The following is a 26,003-nucleotide window of genomic DNA, read 5'->3' on the forward strand; positions in this document are numbered from 1 at the left end:
GCATTTCTGATTTCTGTTCAATAATTCAAAATGATCAGATATCAGAAATTGGGCCCTTATGTGGCCCAGTTCTCCAGTCACAGATTCCTCCTTAGCTTTGGTAATGTTGGCTTATATGTACAATACACATTAATAACAAGAGACCGTACCTAATTGCATGCACAACAATCTAAACTACACACTTTGTGTGTTGTTTCACATGTTATTATTTTATTGCAATTCTTTGCCATCCAGCCCCTGTTAAACTTTAACTCAATGGGCAGCTTCAGACATACAGTCTTCTCGTGCTTGAGCTTTCCATCTCAATGAATAAGACAGTAGTTCCATTTTCCCTTGAACATCACCAAATATATCTGCTCTAGAAGTGCTATAGAAAACTAATGCAAAACAATTTCAAGGATTCATGTCTGTACTGAGTTTTGTGTAACGTCTTGTGTCTATTTCACATACAGTTATTGCTCTTTAGCAACATGTCCAGACATAAAAACACTTAAAAAGAACAATATACATTGCTTCACATTTTTCCCTATTACCAACCAGATGCATATTCTTTAAATACTTGAGTGATGTATTTTTTACTCAGTTACTGCCCCGTGAGTGTGTGATGACTTCAGGCCTGCATGTCCATAGCTTAGCAATTCCAAAAAAAAAAGACTTTTTCTAGGAGCATACTGTATATTACCACAGCCCTTCTTTGTCATGCAGTTGTATGCTTTATATTTGTTGTGAATGCTGATACCCTGCACCACACACAATTGCTCACAGTTTTCATTAAGGAATCGAAAACAGCTCTAGTACACAGTCATAACAATTAATACATTAAGAAGAACTTTTACAAATGTGTCAAGACGACTGTTTAAATCCATGCATGTCATGCATAGATGATGATCATTGTCTCAAGCCTGCAAAGCAGACAGAGCCGAGTGTTTACTGCATGACCAGTTATTTTCAGCCAGTTGCCTGTCAGTTCAGCATCTTCCCCCCGAGAACAGTTAACCTACTTCACCCTGCACCATCCTGCTAAGACCAAAGCCCCGCAGCCTGTGAATGAATGGGAGCATCCACACAGTCACATCCACCGCCCTGCAAACCTATTAAACCCTATAAACTATTATCTCACTTTCTTACCAAGCTATTGTTATTCCCAAGTGGTTCTGAACAATGTTGCACCCCATACAATTTCTGCAGAGCACCGTGCACTCCAGACCTTGCACACATTGACACTTCCCACAATATTTCACAGATTCTTTCTATTTAATATTAACAAACCCCATAGTACACTGAACAAATACAAAACTGGACAGTCACTAAACTCTCTATAGCTGCCACCATACTGAATGCAACACTGCTCAAATGCACATAGCTAATGAATACTAAATGTTGTGTTACGAAGAGTGATATGTGTAGTTAGTTGTCCATTATAAGAGCGCCACTGTTTCTTGGTACGTAAGGTCCAGGTGTCCTTGGAACTGTAAGTTGTCGGCATGTATTTGTCACCAAGACAAATGTCTGTGTCCTTGGGGACTCCAGTTTTTGTATTCTACAGTCATGTTTTATTTTACACGCATGTGATTGTCTGTATTTGTTTTTGAGTTTCATCTTCACAGTCTTTTATGGTAGCCAGTAAATGCTGGTCAAGGCAGAAAACGCCTCAACTCTTATTTCATGCCACTTCGCAGCACCTGATTAGCTGCGATGAGCATGACGCTGATGATGAAAGCAATGGCAAAGGCGCATATCAGGCTTTTGCGCACACAAGTTTGCTTGACTTGCTGCGTCGGGCTGGAGCCTGGGGAAAAGGAAGTAGGAAGAGACACAAGGAAAAGCAAAATGAGCTGAAGGTCCACTGAATCTGGTATTATTTAATGGTTGAAAGACATTTGATTGTTATTTCCAAATGAAAAGCTCACCACAAAATCATACAACTACAAGAACACAAATGAAGGGGAGTGTGCACAGCCAAGAAAATTTGCTTTCACACCTGTATGCTACATAATTACATCTAGATTGAAATGTTAATTGGAGTTTTGGAACAATAAACCAATGAAAGGGCACCCGACTGGCATATTAATGGACAAAACATCATCAAAACTATTGTGAATCAAAGGTGTAATTGTTTAGGTCCAACGCAGCTGCAGAATCATCTCCAGTAAAGTTAGAGTTCATATCTGTTGTACTTTTACATCTCCGCTTCCCCAATAAAAAATAAATAAATGAAAATTGATAAAATATTGTTTAAAAACAATTTACATAGGAGAAAACATCAAATTACTTTTGAGAGAAAATCATCAGCAAATTTCATGTATCTAATAATAAAGAGGCATAATTTGTTTTTTTGTTTTGTTTTTTCTGTTTTGTTTTTTTCCCCCCACTGAGTGAGAAGAAAGACAGAGGGGAGTAGAAATAATGTCATATTTTTCATATTACAGAACAGCAGCCTATAAGAGCACAGCAGTTCACTTACTGCTGATAAGCACCTAGAGCACATTTTAATCGAGTGAGCTTGCTGATGGGAGAAACTGGTTGATGGGAGGGCTGAGTTTTGGTGTGGTTTTTTTTTGTTTGTTTGTTTGTTTTTTGTTTTCAAATGCGATTGTGGGGAATTTTGAAGTATGAGAACTTAATCTGAAAGAAATAATAATGTATTCATACTGTTCGACAATGTAAATAGTTGTTACTGTATTATTATTATGATTTGGGACAATATAAGTACAAGCAAACTGAATTGGATGCTGGAAGGCGGAAGCTTAATTCAAAACAAGTTGATTAGTCCAAAAATACAAAGTCCAAAATTTCAGGGCCAACTCGGGAAGAAAGCCAGTGATCGAAAAGACAGACTCACAGGGAACCAAGCAAGGAGATACTCAGCAATGCAGAGAAGAGAGCTGAAAGATACAGCTATGAGGACATCACAGCAATGAACGAGACAAGATTACACACAGGTTCACAAGTGGAGAGCTAACAGGTGGGATACACAGCTGGAGACACAATGAGAGGCGGGGGGAAGTTAAGCTCAACACACGACACAGAGACCAACAGTTATAAAATAAAACAGGAAGTGTGACACAACAGAATAGGAGAATTGGATTAACTTGACACGTGAAGAAGACAAGAGGACCAGGTGAACACAGAAAGACAAACAAACATCAGACAAAGTGAAACACAATGGAAACACAAAGTGAACTAAATGAAGTTCACTAAATAAACAAGGCTAGAAAATAAGCAATAAAAACCTATACAAAGCAGGAGATGAACAAGACTTAGGACACAAAAGGGAATAACAACAACGGCATATATAGAAAAATAAACACTGACAACCAAGATACACAAAAAACCAGAGATAACCTAAAAAGTAGACCTTTAATACTAAGCAAAAATTTAGACAGAGGTTGCTGGAAAGATATAATAATTAACAATATATAGTAAAATACAAAAAATGTCAAGAGAAAACAAAAAAAAGAAAAGAACTTGAACATACATTTCTTTACACAAAGCCAAAGGAATTAAACATTTAAGAAAGAAAAAGTACTCAAAGACCCAGAGACCATGATAGGTTTAGCAGATGGTATCGCATTACACAATCCTGGCTTACTTATTGTTGACTCCTTAATCATTCTAGAATTTATCTTAAGATTTTCCTCACTGAAGTACATGACAGAAATACTGACCCCATATAAGCCAGTTAGCAGCTTTGGATCCACAGGTGGAGGCCTCTTGGCTTTTTCAAAGTCAAAGTTTAAATCTAAAGGTGGCTGTGCTTTTTTAGCAGGGCCCCTTAGCTTTGGAGTGACCTGCCTGGGGAGGTAGGGCTCTCAGAATCGTGACTTCTTTTAAATCCCTTCTTAAAAGCCCCATTTTTTCCAGACTTGCTTTTATGTGTTGTTGTCTTTTCATCTTCTTTCTATGGTCCTTGTTATTGTTGCTTTTAGTGCTTTTACTATTTATACTGGCCTTTCCCTATAATTCGAAATCTCATACTTTAGACAAGTACATAATCATAGAAAAGGACAGAGCTTGCAAATGTGATGTAATTTACAAGTGAAGATCATTTGTGAAATTAATAACAGATATCATTTACAACAATTAACAACCATTTGTGTGTAGAGAGTGTCTGTGATTATCAGGGCCTGAACAGCCCAGGAAACCTTGTGCTTTGTTTACAAAGACATTGTTATTAGCATAAATAATACATTATTATATGTAAATGTCATATCTTTTAAATACACCATGAAGAGCTACACCATGTTTCATATAGCTTTAGGGACCTATAACCTATAAGCAATGCTAATTTCTACAAAGCAGTTAAAAGTTTTTTTAAAAAAAAAAGAAGAAGAAGAAAAAAAACCCAGAATGTTATTTTTTATTCAATATTCATATTTTATTCATTTATTTGTTTATTTTATTTATTTATTTATTTTGTCTCTAGAAAATCTTGATTACGTTCTAGACTTTCGCTTTAACTTCAGGGTACAAAACACACAGCAGTATGCTGAAATATAGGAGGTTCCTTACTGTCTATGTCCACCTGGCAGTCCTCGGGGTTCTCTATGTGATTCTCCTCAGTCATTATGATGTTTTCGATGTCTTTCATGGAAAGATGATCACAGAAGGTGTCATACAGTAGCCTCTTCAGCTCCTCCACTGTAAGCTTCTGCATGTCACACTGGGGATAGACACACCAAACATTAACGTGGACACAGGCTGGAAGGCACAGTAAAAACATTCAAATGCAAAGACAGAAATCTATAAACACACACAGGCATAAAATATAAAGAGAATGTAAGTGCATAAATAGTACTGCTGTCTTGTAATTTAAAGAAAATGTTTTCTGCAGTGTAGGCTTTACCAGAAGATGGAAAATATGAGTGATATCAATGTGCATTTTAGATTTCTAAATGAATGACATTTAGATCAAAGGAAAATTTGAGTGAGAGATTCCCCAGGTGGATCTGTTACTCAACAAATCCTATTTCTGATTTGAGTGCAAGCTCCTCATTTTAGGTGAAACATGTGCCCCAGATCTAAAATTTTAACCTTGGGATTTTGTGTTTTTTTCAGTAAATAATAAATATTAGATTATCTTAAATATTTCATAAAATGGAAAACAAATGCAACATAATCGCTGAAGTCAATCTAATAAAGGTGAATAAGGCAGCAAAAAAAGTATTTACTAGCCTTTACCACATCCCTTACATTCCCCTTTATTTGGTGTAATCTAAAGTACTTTCCCTGAACACTGTTTTAGATACACTTCTTCAACTGTTTAATACAAATATCTGATCAGCTAATTACATGGCAGTAACTCAATTTCAAACTGAGCATTTGAACAGGGAAGAAAGGTGATTTAAATCACTTTGAATGAGCAATGGTTGTTGGTGCCATATTAGGCTGAGTATTTCAGAAAATGCTGATCTACTGGGATTTTTCCACACCACCATTTTTTATGGTATACAGGGACTGGTCAGAAAAAAAGAAACTATCCAGAGAGGAGCGGATCTCGAAGCAATGTTTCTAGCACCTTGTTGAATCCATGCCACAAAGAATTAAGGCAACCCAGTGCTTGCAAGGTCTACCTAATTAAATGTCTGGTGAGTGTAATTACTTTCTAAACTACTATTAATTTCTCATTTCTCATTTTTATGTGAACAGAATTGTTAAAGAGAAATTTGTTCACAGAACAATAAAACCATTCTGCATTATGTATTCTTAATTTGACTATCAATGTTTTATTTCTTAATTAGTGATCACTGGTCAGTCTCGTCAGCACCCTGGCATCTCAGACACATAAATGACCCTTTGGTGTCAATATTGTGCATCACTGCACAGACACCAGTCTCACTCCCAGCTTGTCACATATGAATTGAGCTCAGCCTAAGCTCATCTCGCTGTTGTGACTGAAGGCACTGTGTGATCAATCCAGCAGCACATGCTTCATACTAGTATTCTGTTATATAATGTTACACGATGCTATGCAACACTCTCTTGGGCTTCTCGACTCCCTCAGCAGGTGTGATTCTTCTTTTGTGCACTGAGCATATGAAAAACTCACATTAATTCCCTTTCTTTCAGACTCAGTTTGGAACCTCATTTTTTTTGACAGGCATTTCAATGCTATTATCACACAGCTACAACAAAAACAACCCTGACATGAGCTACATCCCCACTAATTTCTATCACACTGTCAAAATGAACAGCTGATTGTCTAATGAGGTGTCTGTAAATAAATTAATATCTATTTTGCATGAAAAATTGACTTGACTAAGTGATAAGACTGCCGCCACATGCAAACAAAGATCCAGGATTCCATTAACAAATCAGTGGATGTAACAATTTAAACAGCTATTCCTTTAAAGAACCTAAATGTTTAATAGCTTTGAAGTTTACCACATTAATGATGTCTTTGTCTCCTTTTAATAACAAGAAATAATGTTTTATAATGAGCACCTTCCAAAAAACTGAGTCAAAGTCAGTGCCACTGAATTTGTCTGGTAACCCAGCTGCTGTGAGCTTTGGACCCAGAAGAGTAACAAACTCCTCAAAATCCACCTGGCCGTCACCTGCAGAAAAGAGGAACAGTTAGTGTTCATTATAGCTGATTTTTTCTTTTCTGCAGTAAAGCCTAGTTTTGTGGGCAAAAGCAGAACAAAGCATCTGCGCTTTTGTGATTTAAAATAGTAAAATCCAATCTGTTTGCTGGCCTCACCATCCATGTCCAGTCTCTGGATGATGACTTCCAACTCCACCTCATTTGGCATGTAGCCAAGGGAACGCATGGCCATGCCCAGCTCCTGCTTTGAGATGAACCCATTCCCATCGCGGTCAAAGACTTTGAAGGCCTCACGGATCTCTGCAGAAAAAGACACACACACAAACACACACACACACAAGCTGAAGTCTTACGGCAAACGAGGATATGAAAGTGGGAAATTTTCCACACACCAAAGACACATTTGTTATGCTGCATCACTGCTTGAGTCATAGTTATATGGGGGTTGGCAGCTCAGGAGAACACAAGTTAACTGCCAAAAAAAGAGTAAAAAAAAAAAAAAACCTTGAACACAACGCAATGAGATCAAGACAAACTGTAAGGGCAGTAGTCTCTGCCTTGTATTTTGATAGGGATGATTTAAACTTATTAAATAACAGAAGGTTGTTGTTTTTTTACTATCTAAAAATAGTGTGTAATTCTGCCACACTGAGAGGGAAAACAGAGACATTCTGGTAAATGCTTTCTGCCAATTCTTTAATAAATGACAGTCAGGTTGAAATGAGATTGGAAACTACCAATGGACCAGCAACTCAAAAATACTGTAAAACTTCTCTGTGTAAGGAATGGCATCATCAGATGAAATAAAATCACTCACTGTAATGTGAAGGAATTGCTACAGTAAAAGTGATGAGCTGATTTTAAACTAGCTCCACAGCACAAACACATACTTATCATTTTGTTAGAAATCTAATTATTGTGGGGTCCAAAGAGACTTGAGATGTTTGTGTCAAAACATTTGGCAGTCCAAATTGAAAACATCTGTTGGATGTGTGGCTTTTTTGTATTTGAGTCTGTTTTGTTATTAAGTATCTTAACAAATGATCAGTTACAGTTTGTATCCAAATGTATGCACTCTCTGTCATCAGTTGAAGAAACACTACAAACTCAAGTCACATTAAAACCAAACCTCAATTGTAGTATGTTTGGAGCCGTTTCTGTGGAGGAGGAGCTTACCGATGAGACAAAAAAAAAAAATCTTATAAATTCAATACCTTGGATCATGAGACTACAAATTGTTAAGAGCCAGTCTGCATTTCAGGCTGTAGCCATGGAGTTTGAACAGCATGGGCCTTTATGAGGCAGGGATGGTCTAACAATGAGATCTTATCAAGATACATCACGGGAATAAGCATTGCTTAAAATACTTTCCCTTCCTCTTTTTGTACATAGAGCTTCGAGTCCCCAAGCTGTCTAGTTATTTTTTCAGTATTACTAAGAATATTTAGTTGTCACTATAGCTCAGAGTTTCTTGTTCTAAAATCAGTGTTCATTGGTTTATTTTCTCTTTTGACAATTTAAATCTTTTCATTGAAGGAGAGCTGCATTTCAGTTTATGTTTTCACTGTGTATGAACCTGAAACTAGAACAGAGGTCTTTTATTTTTCATTTATCATTGAAGGGTGACTTATTGTAAATCCCAATTCTATATTTCTGTTTGGGTTTCTTGCAGCCTTGCATTATCGCAGTTCCGAATAATCCTTAATCTTATACCATCCCTTGGTATATTCAATTCATCCACTGTCTGAAATGACCTGTTTTAGCTAACCTCGCTTTACTACCCCTTTGAGCCGGTTATCGTCTCACTGGCTGGCCCTCACATACAGAAGGTTTGAACTACATGTTGGCTGGTATGACTAGAGTAAGGATATCCCCTCCCCACATAGCAAAATTGGTATGGCCCGGATCTGGCCCACACAATGTGCTTACACATGGCCCACGTACGGCAAAGAATGACGGCCCTTTGGTGGCCCAGATCTGGTTTGCCAGATGTGAAATGCAGACTGGAGGAGCCAGGGATCGAACCACTAACCTTGCGATCAGTAGGGGATCTGCTCTACCGCATGAGCTACAGCCACCCAGTGGTAAACATGAGTAAACCTCACTAGGTTTTGGATAAAGTGTACACTCACAAACCTGTCAAACCTGCATTTGAAACGTTGGCTACCATAGCAGTACAGTATTGCAACATGGCATGTGGATCTTCTAACTAAAATAGGAAAATAGGAACATAAATAGCGCCATCATTGCCAGACCTGGCATACATCTGGTTGACATACAGTTTGCCATGATACCAGTCAGTCCGAAGTGCCAGCTTGATGCCAGATCCGGGCCAGACCTGTTTTCTATGGGCCTAGGCCACATGAACGAAACCACAATCGAGCCAGATATGGCATGCCATCACATAGACAGTGCCATTTATGCCAGGCCTGGCCTATATCTGGATGACATATCATGCCAGAAGTCAGCCAGCAGTGCCGGCTTGATACCAGATCCAGGCCAGACCTCCTTGCTATGTGGGTCTCAAGGATATCCCGTCCCCTCTTACATGAATCACATGCAGATTCATGTAATCCAAAGCTTGAGTATTTGGCTCATAGAAATGATGTGTACACAAAATGACCTTATCATGCAATATTTTTAATATATTTGCCATTTCAAATGTAATTATAAATTAATTTTAATATAATATTATGATTTTAACATGAGCATCCACCACTTTAACACTGTACAAATACAAATACATGATCAAAAAGCTACCGTTTCTTCTGATTTTTATGATTTTGGCGTACAAAATCTCTGCCTTTTCCTGGTTAATGAAACCATCCCAGTCTGTTGGATCCTCCACTGTGAGTGTTTGGGTTTTAGTGTTTAGAGTAGCAGACGACATACAAGTAGGAGCTGATGAGTCCCTTAGTTTTTAATCATTTCTTTTGATGTTTTTATAATGTTAACATATCAAATCTCACATCCACTGACCAGTATTAACAACAACAACAATGATAATAATTATAAAAATAATAATAATTATTAGTTTGATGGTGTCATGATCCTGGGCCATGTTGACCCAGCATTCTTAGTTTTCGCGCGTTTTGTATTTTGTTCCTTATTTATGCCTCGGTTCCTAGGTTGTTCTGTTAAGATGTTCCTTATTTGATTTCCCCTTGTGACTTTACCCCCTGTGTGCCCCTCTGTGTATCGGTGAGTCCTCCCCTCCTTGTGTTTTATTCCATGTTTCCCCAGCCCGGTATGTCTGTGCTCTCCCCGTGCTTTCTCTCTCCTCCTGTCTGCACCTCTGTGCCCTTCCTGTTTTACTTTGACAGTCTCCCGCCAGTGTTGTGTTTACTCCTGCCGTGTCTCGTTATGATTATCAGTGTCACCTGTGTTCCCCCACTTCCCTCGTTAACCCTCTGTGTATTTATGTCCACGTCTCTCTCAGTTCTGCGTCGTGTTCTCCCTTATTCATGGCTGTGTGTTATAGTTTCCCAGTTTAGTTTGCATGGTTTTGCTCTCCAGCAATAAAGCTGTGAATTTTGAGTTCATTCCTGCCTCCGTGAGTTTGCGATTGGGTCCCCATCCTGCCTGCACACTGCCGCATTATGACAGATAGTGTTCAAATTAAGTGCAGCTGAGGCTGAGGTACTCTAAGTGTTTTTTTCCCCCCATCACAGACAACTAGAAATCCACACTACAACAGTAAGAAATCAGAGTAATGTGTGTGTGTGTTTTTTTTCTTTTGTTTTTAGTATTATTTTTACAGCACTTACTTTAAACATAAACTAACAAACTCGACAGCAAAGGGCATTAAGTGTTGCAACTACTCTGTGTCAGCAGAAAGCTTCTTCTAAACTTTGAAACCTTGAGTTCAATCACTATGGGAAATCTTGCAGCAGTTAATTGCTCCTCTTTGCCCCACTGCATATTTCCCTTCATTCTCCACTTGTTTACCTTTCACGAGGGACTGAATCCCTTAATTTATGCAACAACATCCACGACCGAGTCACCTACAATTTGAAACTTGTCACATCCTCGTCTTACAAGCCTGATTAGCACACAAGAGCAGAGCTGGGGATGAATCTTAAAGAGACAATACATAGTGCTCAGGAAATCACATGTCAGATTGGCAGTATTTGTAATTCGTTTGTTGAGATGAAATGTATCACTAAAGACCGATGTGATGGCATCAGCTACACAGGGGTAAGTCAGTCCATTTTTTCACTTTATTAGTTTGCTTTTCTTCATTAATCATTTGGTTAAACCTAACACTGATATTATGAGGCGCGCACATAGTAGCATTGTGTGGTTTTTCTAAAATGTTTTGTTATATTAATTATGTTTCTCTTTCTTTGAGTTACCTGGGTTTGGGCGGTGGCTGTTTCCTGTCTGGGCAAAAGGCGTGGCTGAGGACTCTGGGAACAACATGCCTGCTCAATGTTCCAACCATGGGCTTACCAGGAGCAGGGGTGTTTTAGGTTTAGTTAGGTTATTCTGTGCTTAGTTAATATTAGTGTGTTTTTGTTTCCCCCCCTTATTGTGTGTAAATGGTTTGGCCAAATCATTATAAAAGCTACCCTCATGTGTCTTTGTAATTAGGTCAGTTTGTGAGTTAAGTTGTGTCTCACTTTGTTTTGTTTAAGTTTCTGGAAATTACTTTTCGTAAAGTTATTTTTAGTTGACCTCTTTTATGGGCCTGCTAAATATGTTTTTGAATTTTGTTAATTTTGGACTTTTTGAGGGTTAAAATAAAGAAAACCCTTTTTGAAGATACTTTTTTGCCTGTTTCCTCTTTGCTTTGGCTGCTTGGTCCCTCACAACTGATGATAAATCTCATGCGGACTTTGTAATAAGATTCAGGAACATTTAAATTCCCCACACGTCTGAGGAAGTTTTAGATCAGGTCAGAGTAAAGACAAAGATAATTTAGGTGTGTAAATAAGAAAAATGTTGAGTAGGTTTGGAATGAATAATGGAAACAATAAGTGAATGCTGCTACTAAATAATACATAACCTGTCTCTATTATATGATTTAGTTCCAATAAAAGCTTTCTGGGTAAGGAAAATAAAATTGTTTTTTTAAAATACTTTTCAGCTTGCAGCCAGTAGCTGCCGTTAAATTACTGAACTCTAATGCTAAACGAGTGTACATCATTTGAAGCAGGGTAATGAATAGACAAGCCTAAGGTAATATCGACAGTGTGACAGTACAACAAATTTCTCAGCAGAAAAAAAACCCATAAAATGTCAGTGATGGTAGAAAAGAGCATATAATTGTGCTGTACTGTATAGTAGTAAATCCAGGAAATAGTCTGTTACAATCAAGTAAATGCATAGGATAGAAAAGAAACTGCACGAAGGGGACAAGGCTACTTAAAAATCATGTTTTTCAACAGATTACGTCTGGATATGCAATTTATAAAGCTAAGTCTGGTGACATTCACAGCAGCTGTTTTGACATCAATTTCCACTGCAAAATGTCTAACTGAAGATATATTCTGAATCACCGAGAGCCTCCAGCTGTGTTTTTTCCTTCACTGGGTATGATGTTATTGTTTATAGAAAAAATAATAGCTCAGTATCCACCTGAGGACCCTGCTCCATCTGTTTACTTTAGAAAGAGGGGCTTTCCAGCAGACACTTGCTGCTAAAACATGTTGGTGCCTTGCAGGAAGCAAGCACATTCTCAAATGAGGTGCCAAAACTGTTTTTGCAAATGATCTCCTTCATGAAAGCCTTTTCATGGATCAAAGGCCAAAGTAGCAGTGTTACTATTAGTAGTTATAGTGTATCATTATATTTGTTATTTAAAAATAACCTGTTGGAGGATGATTTTATGTGGTGACAAACATCATTTACAGAATACTGAAACTGTTGTGTTGTACAGGCTTGAAATATAATGAATGGATTATCGTGTCCTGTGAGATACATGAGCATAATGCTGGAAAATTTAGAGTTAGTTCAAATATTTTATCAAAACCACTTGGTTCCACATGAAACTAGGCCAGAGTGCTACTTGAATGAAGTAACAAATCTCTGAAGTAAAGAAGACCATGTGTAATCTCCATAGGCTGACTAGGCTGACTAATCAGTCTCTAAAATAATTAATTTTTCTATTCTTGACCACATTCTATCCAGATAAATAAATTCTCAAAGAGATAGCACTATATCTTAATTTTACCCAGAAGATACAGCTTTATTCTTTCCTTTTAATTTTATTCTTTTGCCCAAAATGGACTGGACTCATATGTATTATGTACTAACTGTACTGCAAAGAAGACACTCTCTCTATAACAATAATTTAAAAAAAGAAAAATCAATTAATTAAATTGCACTGCACACTAATCAAAGAGACAAATACTTGTTTAAGTTGAGTATAACAGGTTTTAAATGCTCAGCCTAGCTAGCCTTTAAAATGGCATCATTGTCTCTGGGCACCAGTGCCAGAGGGCATTTTTAATGGGAAGATGCAGAAGATCGTGAAAGCTTCCGAGCCAGAAGCTTGTCCTTACATTCACCCACTTGTACCTAGTCATGTTTTCACTTTTTTCCTTTGTTTAACTTGTTAACAAAATTCATAAGGAAGCAGCTTTCTGAAATCAGCATATCCTCCTGAGAATTGAGAAAAAAGAACCTTCCCAATGAACTTTTTTGAGATTTCCTGCCTCTTTGGAGGCCACCCGAACACATGAAATATCAATTGAAAGCCCAGGATGTCCTCTATTTAGTACATCAGGATTTTGTAAGGTCACTCATATAAGTCAAAAGATATAGACCAAAAACAGAGGACATAAATGAATAGGCTGGTTCTCAGGATATGCATAATAAATTTTAAAGATTTAAAAATGAGAAAAAGTTGTTTGTAAATGTCAAATTTGACTTGTTCAAAAATCAACCAGAGGCCGTACAAGTGACGAGCAGTTCCCTTTAAAATGCCATGTTTTTTCAATCCCTGCTCAGAAAAACTTGGGAAACTGCATAAAATGTAAATAAATGAAGAGAACATATCAAATTTATGAACTGAGAAACTGTTCTGTATTAAGAAATTTTGAATTTGATGGCAGTAACAAATCTCAAAATGCTGGGATGGGACAATAAAAGGCTTGTACACAGGTCTAAATAAAAGCAGCTGTAGGAACTTTTTGCAACTCATTAGATTCTGAATCGCAACAAGTCAGTAACATGACAGGATACGAAAAGGAGCATCTTAGAGGCAGAGTTTCTCAGAAAATGGGCAGATGTTCACCTATCTGCAAAATATATATCTATATTTCTACAAAGTGTGAAACATTGTTCCTCAACATAAACTGTTAATATCTCATCATTAACAGTTTAAAGTATCATCAAAGACTATTAGAATCTAGAAATTTCTGTTCACAAGAGACAAAGCCTAAAATTAATATCGGATGCCTGTGATCTTCAGGGCCTCAGGTGGCACTGCAGGAATGATTTTGTCATGGACTCAGGGACATGTATGTGAACACAGTTTACCATGCTATCCACAAATGTAGGTTAAATGCTATGATGCAAAGAAATGGGTGTATATGAATATGATCCAGAAACACCACAGTCTTTTCTGGGCTGATCTCATTTAAAATTGGAGGCAAAGTGGAAACCTGTTCTTTGGTCAGACAAATCTAAATTTAAAATTCTATTTGGAAAATATGGACATCACATTTTCTTCACTAAAGAGGAAAGAGACCACCTGACATGTTATCAGGTCCCTGCATATCTGATGGTATGGGTTGTGTATTATTGCTTATGGAAGATGCTCACACACATTGAAAAGCACAATAAATGTTGAATGGTTTTAGAGCAACACATACCCCCGTAAAATATTAGGGTCTGGGTGATGAACCGGCTTGCAAGCGCTCGAGACCTTTCACCAGCTGAAAACATTTGGCACATCATAAAATGAAAAACACTACAAAGGAGACCCAGGACTGCGGAGCAGCTAAATTCACAACATTCCTCTCCTAGAAGTCCAACAACTATCCTGCAGACTGTTGTTAAAACAAGATGGGATGCTATACATGGATAAATACGCCGCTGTCCCAACTTTTTTGAACCATTCAAGTGTGCCAGTTTAAAAATGTGATGTTTTCTACATTCTTTTGTGAATAAAATATGGGTTTACCATTGAATTGTGTTTATTTATATTTTACACTGCATCCCAAAAGTTTTTATTTTTGCTTCCAGCCTTTTAAATTCCGACTAATGTAATTTTCAGCTTCTGCCTTATTAATATACATCATTTAATTGATTTTTTTCTTTTTAAAGCTGCTTCTTCAGCTCTGTTTCTGGGACCATAGCTTCACCAGGGAAGTGGGAATATTTTCGCTGAAAGCATGTGATATTTGCTTTGATGTACAGAGGTGCTTGTTGGCCTTCAGATGCAATGCCACATAGTCCCCTGTGGTGTGATCTGACATAGGATGAAACCTCAAGTTAAGCTCAGCGGCTGAAAGAGCCAAGCTTCTAAAGCAGAACACCCACAAGAGAAAGGTGTAGTGCACTCCCTTTTGCACTACGCTCCCTGTATACTGCTGTTTATCAGTGAATTGAGCTGCATCCTTGCAGCAGCACGGAGTTGCTAAACAGTCTGTACACAGCTCTAAACAAAGTGAGGAACCACTTAGAAGTGGAGCTTATTCATGCATATAAATGGAAAAGGCTCGACAAGGCTCGCAAGTTCCACTTTCTCTGCAGTGTTTTCCTTTAAGCAACACTGGGACTTTTTCTTTGACAGGTAAAAGTTAATTAAGTAACATTAATGTCTAATTTATTTTAGTACTAACAAGTTAAGAAATTGATATTAACAGTTGCTATTCTACAGATCTAATATGAGATAAATGGGTCAAAAATAAAGATTAGTTTCCCCCCTTTGTTTTTTGCTTTTATCCTGTCACACATATTATAGTTTAATACTAACCAAATACACAGCATATTAACATATTAAAGTGCTAAGACAGAAAAAAAATCAGAAAATAGATTAAACAATGAAAATATTTACTTGAGAGTTTTGAGTGTTTTGGTTTTTAACCATTTTCAGGATAAATTTAGCTTCACTTAAAACTTTTGCCAATTACACATGGTGTTTTTTTGAGCAGACTAATGCCAGGGCTTTTGTAACAGCAACGCATCCGTGAACCTAATCCAGGGCTTGTTTTTCAGAGCCAGGGATCCTCTTTGCCTCATTCAGACCTGCATCTGCTTAGGGCTGCTTTGGATCGGTAATTGAAGCACACCCACTCTTTATGTGAGACCTTATCACTGTGAGAAAAACACTGCTCTGCTCTGTGTGTGCAAACCTTGGGTGACTATTTTTAAACACTCATAGCAACCTTAATCCATCTTTAGCTGGATATGGGCTGACTTGGACATCCAAAAGATTTAAATATTACCATAACAGGCTTCTAATAAGGCTCTTGGGGATTTGAAAGGAGTATATGGTGAAGTGTGTGTGTGTGTGTGTGTGTGTGTGTGTGTGTGTGTGTGTGTGTGTGTGTGTGTGTGTGTGTGTGTGTGGGGAAAAGCTCGTCTTTGGGTTTGAAATGAAATTCCACCCTTCGTTAGAAAATTTATGTTAGAGTTTGTATTGTTGATTGTCATTTATGCTTAGAAATATTTAACCATATATGCTTAGAGGTGTATAATCAATTGTGTAGTGATAAGTTGTGTGATCTTTAACAGGCTACAGAGGCTTGGTGTGTATTCCACACTAGAATGCACACCTACATCCTGGGAGCACGGGAAGAGGTCGCATCTTGTCTTAATTGTTTTATGGTAGGATTAACGTAGCTACGTCTGTTCTAGTCTAAGTGCTTTTCTGTTTAGATGAACTGCTGGACTTCCTCACCGGGGGGGGGGGGGTCTAGTCTACCCTCTTCCTGACCAAGGATGTTTGACCCTTTGATCAGCAACACACACACACACACACACACACACACACACACACACACACACAGGCAAGGTACTCTTTGTATGTAGACGTCGTATGTTAATGAACCTATGCATATTCATGTAACCTCAATAAAAGGACAGTGTTACGGGAGGACGGACGAGAGCTACTGGGGTCAAGCGAAGGAACGGCGTTTGTCTGGTTCTCTCCCGTGCACGAGTACCATGAAGAAGTTTGCCTACTTGCGTCTTGCTTGCAGTGTAATTATATTGTCTTAACGTTCCAGCGAATAGGTTTATGCTACAAACCTATCAATTTAAAGTGCCTTAACTTTGCCAATGCAGCACTGAAGTGACCACAGGGAAAAACTTTATTTGAATGACTGTAGCCAGTGACAGGCAGTGAAATTTTAGTCTGATGTTCAGTTTTTCTTTTCTGAAAAGGAAAAAAAAACATGGAGATCTTTCCATCTTTCTTCTCTCACTCTTATTCTTTGCAAGGCATAAAGTTTTCATTATCACAGATGATGCCAAGCTGAGATGGGCCCGATAGCCACAAGACAAAAACCCGTCAGAAGCACTTCAAGCACAGGTCAGTCAGGAAGAATCAAAAGCCTCCACTACACAGTACATTCCCCCCATCAGTTCCACCAGGCTAACAGTGCACACTCACTTATGGATGTTGTTTTTCTACCACTATTATTGCGTGATAAAGACTTTTGGTGTATTGTTCATCAAAGGAAAGGAATATTACCCTGGAGAAAAAGCACTTCACCTCCCAGAACTCATCACAGTTCATTTCACAGGTAATAAAGTCTGCAGGATTCACTTCTTTGTGGCAATCAATCAAGATGGAAATAAATGACTTAACTTGAAGCCACCAGGCAGCCATAATCAAAGCATTTCATGATATTCCCCGTTAGTCTGCAGCACATGTTTTTCATCAAAACCCATTTTGGCGTGATAGAATGCCATACCAGATTACACTGACTGATTAACTCAGAATTTATATGAGTATATAGTTATCGATGGGATCGAAATGTCAAATAACTAAACTATAACAAGGGTCAGGAAAATAATAAATGTCAGTGTCAAGACTTTAACTTTTTCTTTTCCTCATTATGAAGAAAAGATGTATGCAAAGAAATGAAGACTTGTCTTCTGCTTAGGTAATAAATTGGGGGAAATGCTTTGTTTGTCATATCACCACAAATATTGCATAGAGGAGGTTTTGTTCAGAGAAAAAATATATATCTGAATACCTCAAAATCTCCCCTTATTTTGTTGATTTATTCAAAAAAGTGTGAAAACAATACATCAGAGTTTTGAATGGAGATGTGATCCAGTCACCTCCAGATAAAGTCAGGCCCATTCCCACCCTGCTTTATGCTTGCTGTTTATGGTACTGATATAAAATTGCTTTTCAACTCCATAACCTCAAAATTAAAATTCTCTTAATCAAATTAACCTTCATATATTTTTCTGGTAGACAATTTTCAAACCCTTTAAGATTTTTTTGTGTGTGTCTGTGACCTTGTGGTGACACCTGTGGTGCTGGGGCACTTTGCCCTCTAAGAAGAGGCTCATTTGAGGCTCAGTTAACATCTTTTTCACCATCTATGTCAAGCAGAGCTTTTCCATCCAGGCAGGTGATACATTTATGAAATCCATTTTCAAATCCAGTCCTGTCTGCCTGCCTGTTTGTCTTACAGGCTGTGTAAGATGACCCTGCATCTACGCAGAACTGAGAAGAGATGGGAAGAAAAACAAAGTGAGATTTATTATCCTCAGCCTGATTACATACAAGGACGGCGCTTTAATGGCCGTCCCAAGTGACACGCACCTGTCACTTGGGTTTCTCTTCTAAAATTAATTATTTTAATGTTTTTGTCTTGCTTGTGTTTTTTATATATCCTTTTTTATCATTTTTTATAGTAGGCAGGAAAGAGTTTTCCGTAAGATTTTTCTGCAGGTTTTTGATCTTTCTTCTAAACTTACGCAACATTATCTCACCGTCCTTCACTGGTACTCACAAATCCATGTGCATAAAAAGTCAAATTCATAATGAATATGCTGGCTTTATTGGCTTTTTTTTTTTTAAAAATTGGAGCAATTGAAAAATTACAGCAGTCTGTGCTGCTGTGCGTCCTTCTTCTTTGTTAATCAACAAAAGCCCTTTTGAGCTTGAGCTTGATGTTTGGCAGACTTGTATCAATGTGAAAAGGACTTGATTTGTGAGTACAAGAGCGATGGTTTCAGCAGTAGAAAGGCACTTCATTTATTAGCTTGATTCACTTTATTGTTAATTTTTTTTTTCAATATATTTTTTTAAGAGAAAGTGTTTAGATAAAAACAAACTCTTCTGCAGGAGGGTATGAAAGCATTCAAGGATTCAAGGATGCAAGCCATGTTTTTTGGGGGGATCCAATTTAAGGGTAAAACATGGTGTTTTTTTCTGAACGAGAACAATAATTGAGCTAATTTTGGCTTCCTAGGAGAGAGCATGCAAATAGCAGTCGATAGCTGATGTGAATAGGAGAGAAAAATAAGTGTTTGGTTTTGGTAAACACTTCTGGATCGTTTGCACACTCCACACTCCTGAAAATGAGCCAGCGTATCTTCATCTATCAGCACTGGTCATTTGTTATGTCCAAATCTTCTTAGCAATATATATGCTTTAAAATGGTCTCAGTTGACCCCTTAGAAGTACACCCCCGCAACGCCTACGGATTCTGCACCAGCAATACGTTATACGCATAATTTCTGTCTTTCCGAGCAGATGCCGGTGTCTTTAAATATCTTCATTTGTATTCATGTAAGTATTTCCAAAGGAATGGAAGTCAACCCTCCACCTCAGGGCAAAGAAATGAGTCAATGTTGCTGCTGCAGCTACAGTAGGAGTCGAGCAGAAACATCAACAACGCCTCACAGGCAGTTTATGCCATTAGAAACACAGTGGTGTCGGTGGGTTTTTTTGAGTAGCTGTCAGTCAAAACGATTTGCAGTCACAAAAACTCTGCCAAGGGAATGACTAAAAAAAACTGAAAAAGAAGCCCCAGTAAATGTTAAATGCCTGGTACTGAGAGGAAAACTCATTGAATAAACTAAATCTGAATATTCAATATTCTAAATGCATTTTGATGAAGTAAACAAGCTCTGCAGTCAGTCCTGTACACTACCACAAAAACGCTGACTTCAGTAGTTTCATCATCCAAATAATCAAACTCTGCTGGTTGTTTGAGGAAGGTTTTACATTCACATTCTCTCTCTCCCACCAGAGTGTCTTTTTCTCTGGCACAAAGCAACATATAAAGCTCCATTTAGTGATATTGTTGTAACCACAAATATATGAAGGAAGTGGTAAATTCTCACCATCATTTGTTTGATATTTCATAAAATAATACTAAAAATGCAGTATCTCTAAATCCAGCTTTCAGTCTCACTGATTTCAGTCTCATTGTTCCAGTCACTTCCCGTTTGCACCATCTCGGCGGCTCTGTGCCACGGGAGGGGTGCAGACGACAGTCGAATCTGTGTTTGATCTTGAGACGAGGAAAGCCCCCTCACTCTGCCACAAGTGTGCACAAATGGAGAGATAACTTTGTAGGCTGCACTGATTTCAATTGCTGTGTAGATGGTTAATTGGTGAGTTTAAAATGCTCCGTGAGAGATTTGTCCCTGCTGGTGCTCTGTGACAGGTTGGGGTCGGGATATGCTTGCATCTTTCCGTAATGATGATTAAGAGAATCTTTTTTTAATACTAATACCAACACAGTGAAAGTAGAAATAAAGACAGGTTTTATTAAAATCTTCGAATACAATGTCTATTCACTGTAAATTCTATGCAAATTATGTCAAATACTGACTGCTTACATGTTTATTTTGCTGCATGTGCTGAGTAATAATACCTGCAAGCATGTGAAATAGCTGAAACTAATATGCACTAACATTTTCCTTCTGGTAGCTAGACATGTAGAATATAATGCTAATGTGATATTTACTTATTTTTGTTATGAATTCATTTACTCCTTCCATAAATAGCCATTATAATGGTCTTGCTTTTAGGCAGAAAATTATGTTATTAGAAAACTGGTGAGTTATCCTTTTTATTTGGCTTTTTGAGCAGTTTGCATAAGTATGTCAAATGGATTAATTTGCCTTAATGCCCGAATTTATTTACTACTGATGAATACATGATGAATACAGAGTGTTTTTTCGGGGCGAAGCTTCCAAGAGTCTGTCAGCAACAGAGGAAATTTGGGGCTGATTTAAAAAACGATACAAAAGCACATTTCCTTCCAAAGATGTCCTCACGGTCATAAAACAGAGGGAATGAAGAAAAGATGGAACTAAAAGTTGTGTCAGCAGATGTTTCCTTCAATGTTCTTGTGTATTTCAACAGTGCAGGGGAAAAGGCGGAGGAGATTTCAACTGCAACAATAAACAAACTGTATTATCGCAAGTTTGCTAAGAAAATGCAAACATTTTGCTTCTCTCTTATCGTTTGCGTGTGTACCAGCATCTCCTGGCATCTATTTCCATGAGCCTTTCTCTGGGACCTGATACAAATGCTTAAAGCTCAGCCTTGGGACTATTTTGAAGCTACTTCCAATAGTGCTGTTGTTAGGCTGTGTGGAAATGGGCTACCCACTTAATTCCACCTGCAGTGATATTGACACTGAGCTGTGTGTATATATAAGTGTGTGTGTGTGTGTGTGTGTGTGTGTGTGTGTGTGTGTGTGTGTGTGTGTGTGTGTGTGTGTGTGTGTGTGTGTGTGTGTGTGTGTGTGTGTGTGTGTGTGTGTGTGTGTAGTGGTGGAGGAGGTCTAAACTATATTGAGCACCTGTAATATGACCAACTGTTTTTTTTTTCCTCTTGTGTAGGAGGGGAAATGGACAATCTGGAGTCCAATTCAGATTATGGTCACATTACTGTACATTAAAGTAGTTGTTACCACCTCTAAGTTTCTCTCATGCACACACACATACACACATGCACACACACACAAAGCATTAGAAAAAAATTGAGTTGCTTTTTCTTTTTTTTTTCAATTATAGCTTTGACAGCCTTCTTGGTCAAGATGTTTGGTGCCACTGGTCCATTCCCTTGGGTGTCCAAGCCAGTAATTGAAAATCAAGTACTTGGTTATGTGTGCCAATAGGCATTTTCTGACAAATCTCTGACGGCCAAGCTGATGATTGTGACACCTCACACTTCCAGCCAATTCTCGTCCCTCTCTAGAGAAGAGCCACAGGGTCGCTCGGGTAATGCGTTCCTCATTTACAAGTCATTTCTGAAACGTCACTGCTGTCAAAATTTTATCAAAATATGTTTAATGATGTTACTATATATTTTAAATTTTTATGTTTTCAATATTTGCAGTGTCTCCAATCTAGGAAATACTTTATCACTGGAAGTTCAGTTTGTTAAAATTGCCTTTAAGTACTAGTAGCCATATTATTCCAGATATCCATATTTAGGGTTTGGGCATTATTTTTGATCATAATTTGTCAGTTAAGATCCAGAATGAAAATCTTGTCTCCTCGTCTTTCACTTAAAATTTGTCGTTACATAAAGAAGAAAAAAATTTTTTCTGTTATTCGTTATATAAGCTGCACATTTAAAAAATAAATAAATCACCCAAATGTGATTTTGTGTTAAAATATGTCACACATAAAAAAATCATGTTTGGCATCTGGAGCGTACCACTCACCAATACTGCAGTGGCATCTTTATACAATATGTATGTCTGTTTTTAATGCAAGAGGTCCTACGACTTTTATTCTTCCTCATCACTTTCTTGCTACTTTTGACAGCAACATCTAGAAAATAAGGGCGAGTCTGTGCAGTTGTCAGCTGCTCCAACAGTCGTAATAAATTCCACCTTTGGAATAAGACTGAGTGCAAAATGCACAAGCCTTTACGTCACATAGAAACCTCCATCTGAGATGTTTTACATAGGTTTTCTGGCTGTGTGGAAGACGAAGGTGCTCAGCAGATTTGGATTAAGAATATAAACAGAAACAATTTATGTTCCTACTAACAACAGGACAGAAGTTGTTTCTTAATAACAGACAATCTCATAGTGACTAATATGAGTAATGAACAAAATGAGCATTAAGTTATATTCACAGAAAACTGAAACTGGCTTCACTTCTTAGACTCAGAGGCTGTTTCAAGCTTTACTGTTCAATTTATGGGTGAAAGAGGACTCAGAAGCTATGCCCATCTTTTATATACTGTCTACAGCTTAAATAGGAAATGAAGCTATGGTAATACTGGCTAATACACTTTCTAAGAGCTGCAGTGGTTGCACAGAATAAATTAACTCCAGCTTGCGTTACTGTCTTCCATCTCTGCGACACTGAAAACAATATTGTTTCCATAGATTTAAAATTTAGTTAACTAAAAGTAAGCACCAATACTGGCACATAACATTTCATTTTCTTTTTCTGCTATTATTCAACAAACCATTCAGCCCTGTCATGTTCTATATTATTCTCATTTTGTGCTTTCTAGTGGGAAAAGCTGTGAAGCTGTCACTTGACAACGACAACAACAACAATGTTCAAATCCCTTCATTGACGCTGGCTTAAAAGTCTGCCTCTTTCGCTTTCTCTAAGGCATCCCTCACACAGCATCACAACAGCTGCAAAAGGCTCTGTCACTGCTGTTAACTGTGCATTACCACAGCCTTCTCCAATCAAACTGCCACTATAAGTTGAGCTGTAAAACCCAAATGGCTCACTTTGTCTCCTGACACATGTGGCAGATAAGTGGATTTGACTAATTGCAGCTAAAATGAAGTGTTGTTTGTTTATTGCATCCAGAGCTGACAGTAAAGTGGTTGGGTGGGGTGAAAAGAAAACTGAGATTTGTCAGTCTCAACAGTCAAGAGCTACTTCTGAAACCTGAAGTACACATGTTTGACAATAAAGCACTGTGATGCAATGCTGAAATTAAGAGCATAACATCATGCAAGGATCACTTTTGGCATTGACATGTATCTCTTTGATCTTTATTTTATTTTATTTATTTTTTGGATTTCAAAGCAAAAAAGAAAGAAAGAAAAGAAAAAGGCAAAAAGCATTAAATGATATTTCTGGTGTTTTCTGAAACAGAATGTTCAAAATGCACTGGGGATGTTCTGCCTTTGAATACCCTCTGGGAGTCAAAACCAATATATATTTGGCCTCTTCCACTCAGCTTTTATAATTAATATCAACCTCAGTGTGAAGGTGCCAACCGTATTATGTGTTTACAAGTGGTTCTTTGCAAGTATTGCAAATGCAAACCTGTTTATGTGAGACAAAATTTGTGCACCTGCAGGTAACATTAGCAGTTTGCTTCTTGGTGTCTGTGCTCCAGCACTCACAGACAGAAATTTTTCACAAGACCAGGCTTGTCTGTACTTCACACATATACATGAAATGCAGCTGTCAAGAAAAGGTTTTAAAGGTTTGTGTGCCCACTCATCTCTCTGAATCTGTCCAGCGAAGGAGTCGAATTTGTCAGAAATGTGTTTGTCCTTTGTTTTTCAAAGAAAGTGCGTTTAATCATTATGGGGGGAAAAGGATCAGAGGTGCAGGGGACGAATCATTTAGCATTAATATGTCAGCTTACAGCATAAACACACTTGCAGCAAAACAAGAACTTCCTCTAATCACATCCACTTGGGGACTTCAGTCATGTCTCAGGGGCTGCTGTATGATAATGTGCAGATGTCACAGGTTCATATTGCAAGCACTCCTGGCATAAACGCTCTCATGATCCTGAAATACACATTGTCCTGTGTAGCTGTCATTTTTCAGCATGCTTCTTGGTGTTGATATTTAGTGCTGTGATGTTTCAGATGTATTCAACTTTTTTAAAAATGATGGGATTTACCCTTAATTGCTTCACATTCTTCAGGAAAGATGGGGATAAGATGCATAAAATATCTCTAAACCATTCAGTGTCAGTGTGGCCAGGCTTAACAGGCCAGTGAATTCCAGCCCTAGCTTCTGGTACTAGATCGAGCCAATGCATCACTAACCTCACAGAGCAACGTTTTATAACAAAATTCCTTTCTTAAGAAATCCTGCTTTGAACTTATGGAAAATAATGATGTGATAATGTGAATAGACTGAAAACATTTTTTTTTTTTATTCAATCAGTGAAAAAAATCGAAAATGAGGATTATTGTAGCACATTCTGTTTTATATAACAAGATAAAGAAAGGGAACTGTGAAAATAAAAACTGCCCTTAAAATCCAAATCACTTCTAGTCTCGATACTTGTGTATTAAATCAAAGCTCTCCGAGCGCTGTCCAAGGTCCTGACCGCGCGTCAGTTTAAAGGAACTCCACCGCAGGAGCTGACCGCGGCCACATACACTGCCGCTGCACAAAGTAACACCTCCCGTATACTCACAAGTCCTGATAACATTCAGTTCTATGTGAGCAGGTATCATTATTCTCACCTTCTACTTCGTCTTCAGGCAGGTTCACCGGCGCGCTGTAGGAGAGGATGTCAGGGATGGTGCAGATCCCCCGGTACATCAGCGTGGAGGTGACTGGATGCATCGGCATGGCTGCGACCTCTGGATACCACCTGCGCCCTCGTCATACAGAAATGTCTACAGAGAGGATCCTAACTTCCCCGCTCAGTCACCGACGGAAAAGCAAATCCATGGATGAGGGGCTGGGGGTGCGAAGGGAAAACGTGGATTCCGCAGCGTGTCCGCCTCAATATGCCTTTTGGTCAATGAATGAAGAGCAAGAAAATGTGTGTGGGGGGGCTCTTACCTCTCTGCAGTTGTTATATGTTTAGAAGGAATAACACACAAAGTCAGTAAAAGGAGCAGTGCAGAACACCGACAAAATGCGCACATAGAAACATCACCATCAGCTCAGACAACCTCCACATCCTAGCTAATTAGCACGTTTTCCGTCTCTGCTGTAAACAACAATTGTGATAAAATTGCGGGTTATGAATCCATCGATTTCTTGTGTTTTTTTTAGTCCCGATGATTGCCTGCCGTGATGAAACACATGCATCCACTTGTTGGATACATGCGCTAACTTGACGCACTCCGTCCTCAGGCTCCAGCCAGCTTCATCCACAGAAACGACGTGTTAAAAATCTTTTTTTTAATGATGAGTGAATAGCATAAAAGATCTAAATGTGTGTCTTAAAAGCCCGATATGATGGCAGGTAAAGTAGGGCGCATCCGGATCCTTACAGACAATAATTACTCGCTGGCTCTTAATTGGTCGTGAGCACTGGGCGCAGTGCAATCCAGTTGTTCAGTCTTCAGTGTTTTTGTGAAAGGAAGCTCTCTGTGTGGATCAGATATGTAGTCTCTCCCTTCTCTGTATCGCCCCCGTCACTCTGTCTCTCACATACATACATGCGCACTTACACACACACTTATACGCTCAGCGTGTGGACGCAGGCAATCCCACAACACAGCACATAAACGCAATACACCCTCCCTGCCCTGTCGGTTTCTCTGATCTTTGTTTTCTTCTTTTTTCCCTTTTAATTACTCTCACCCTGAGCATTCCGGTTGCTCGCCGA

The 26,003-nt window shown here is 38.3% G+C and overlaps 1 protein-coding gene across 1 annotated transcript; it reads right to left on the reverse strand.

Annotated features, from left to right (window-relative positions):
• Window positions 1-534: 534 nt before the first annotated feature.
• Window positions 535-25,732, reverse strand: cabp7a (calcium binding protein 7a). The gene is made up of 5 exons (XM_085427057.1): window positions 24,904-25,732; window positions 6,704-6,847; window positions 6,445-6,557; window positions 4,513-4,663; window positions 535-1,789 (listed from the first exon to the last, which is right to left on the reverse strand). Exons 1-5 carry the CDS (start codon window positions 25,010-25,012, stop codon window positions 1,659-1,661), a joined length of 648 nt encoding a protein of 215 aa, XP_085283183.1. The 5' UTR covers window positions 25,013-25,732; the 3' UTR covers window positions 535-1,658.
• Between the last annotated feature and the right edge of the window lie 271 nt (window positions 25,733-26,003).

The sequence above is a fragment of the Rhamphochromis longiceps genome, linkage group LG12, assembly GCF_057381845.1.
Source record: "Rhamphochromis longiceps isolate RC_006_pf linkage group LG12, R_longiceps_female_GT1.1, whole genome shotgun sequence".
NCBI lineage: Eukaryota > Metazoa > Chordata > Actinopteri > Cichliformes > Cichlidae > Rhamphochromis > Rhamphochromis longiceps.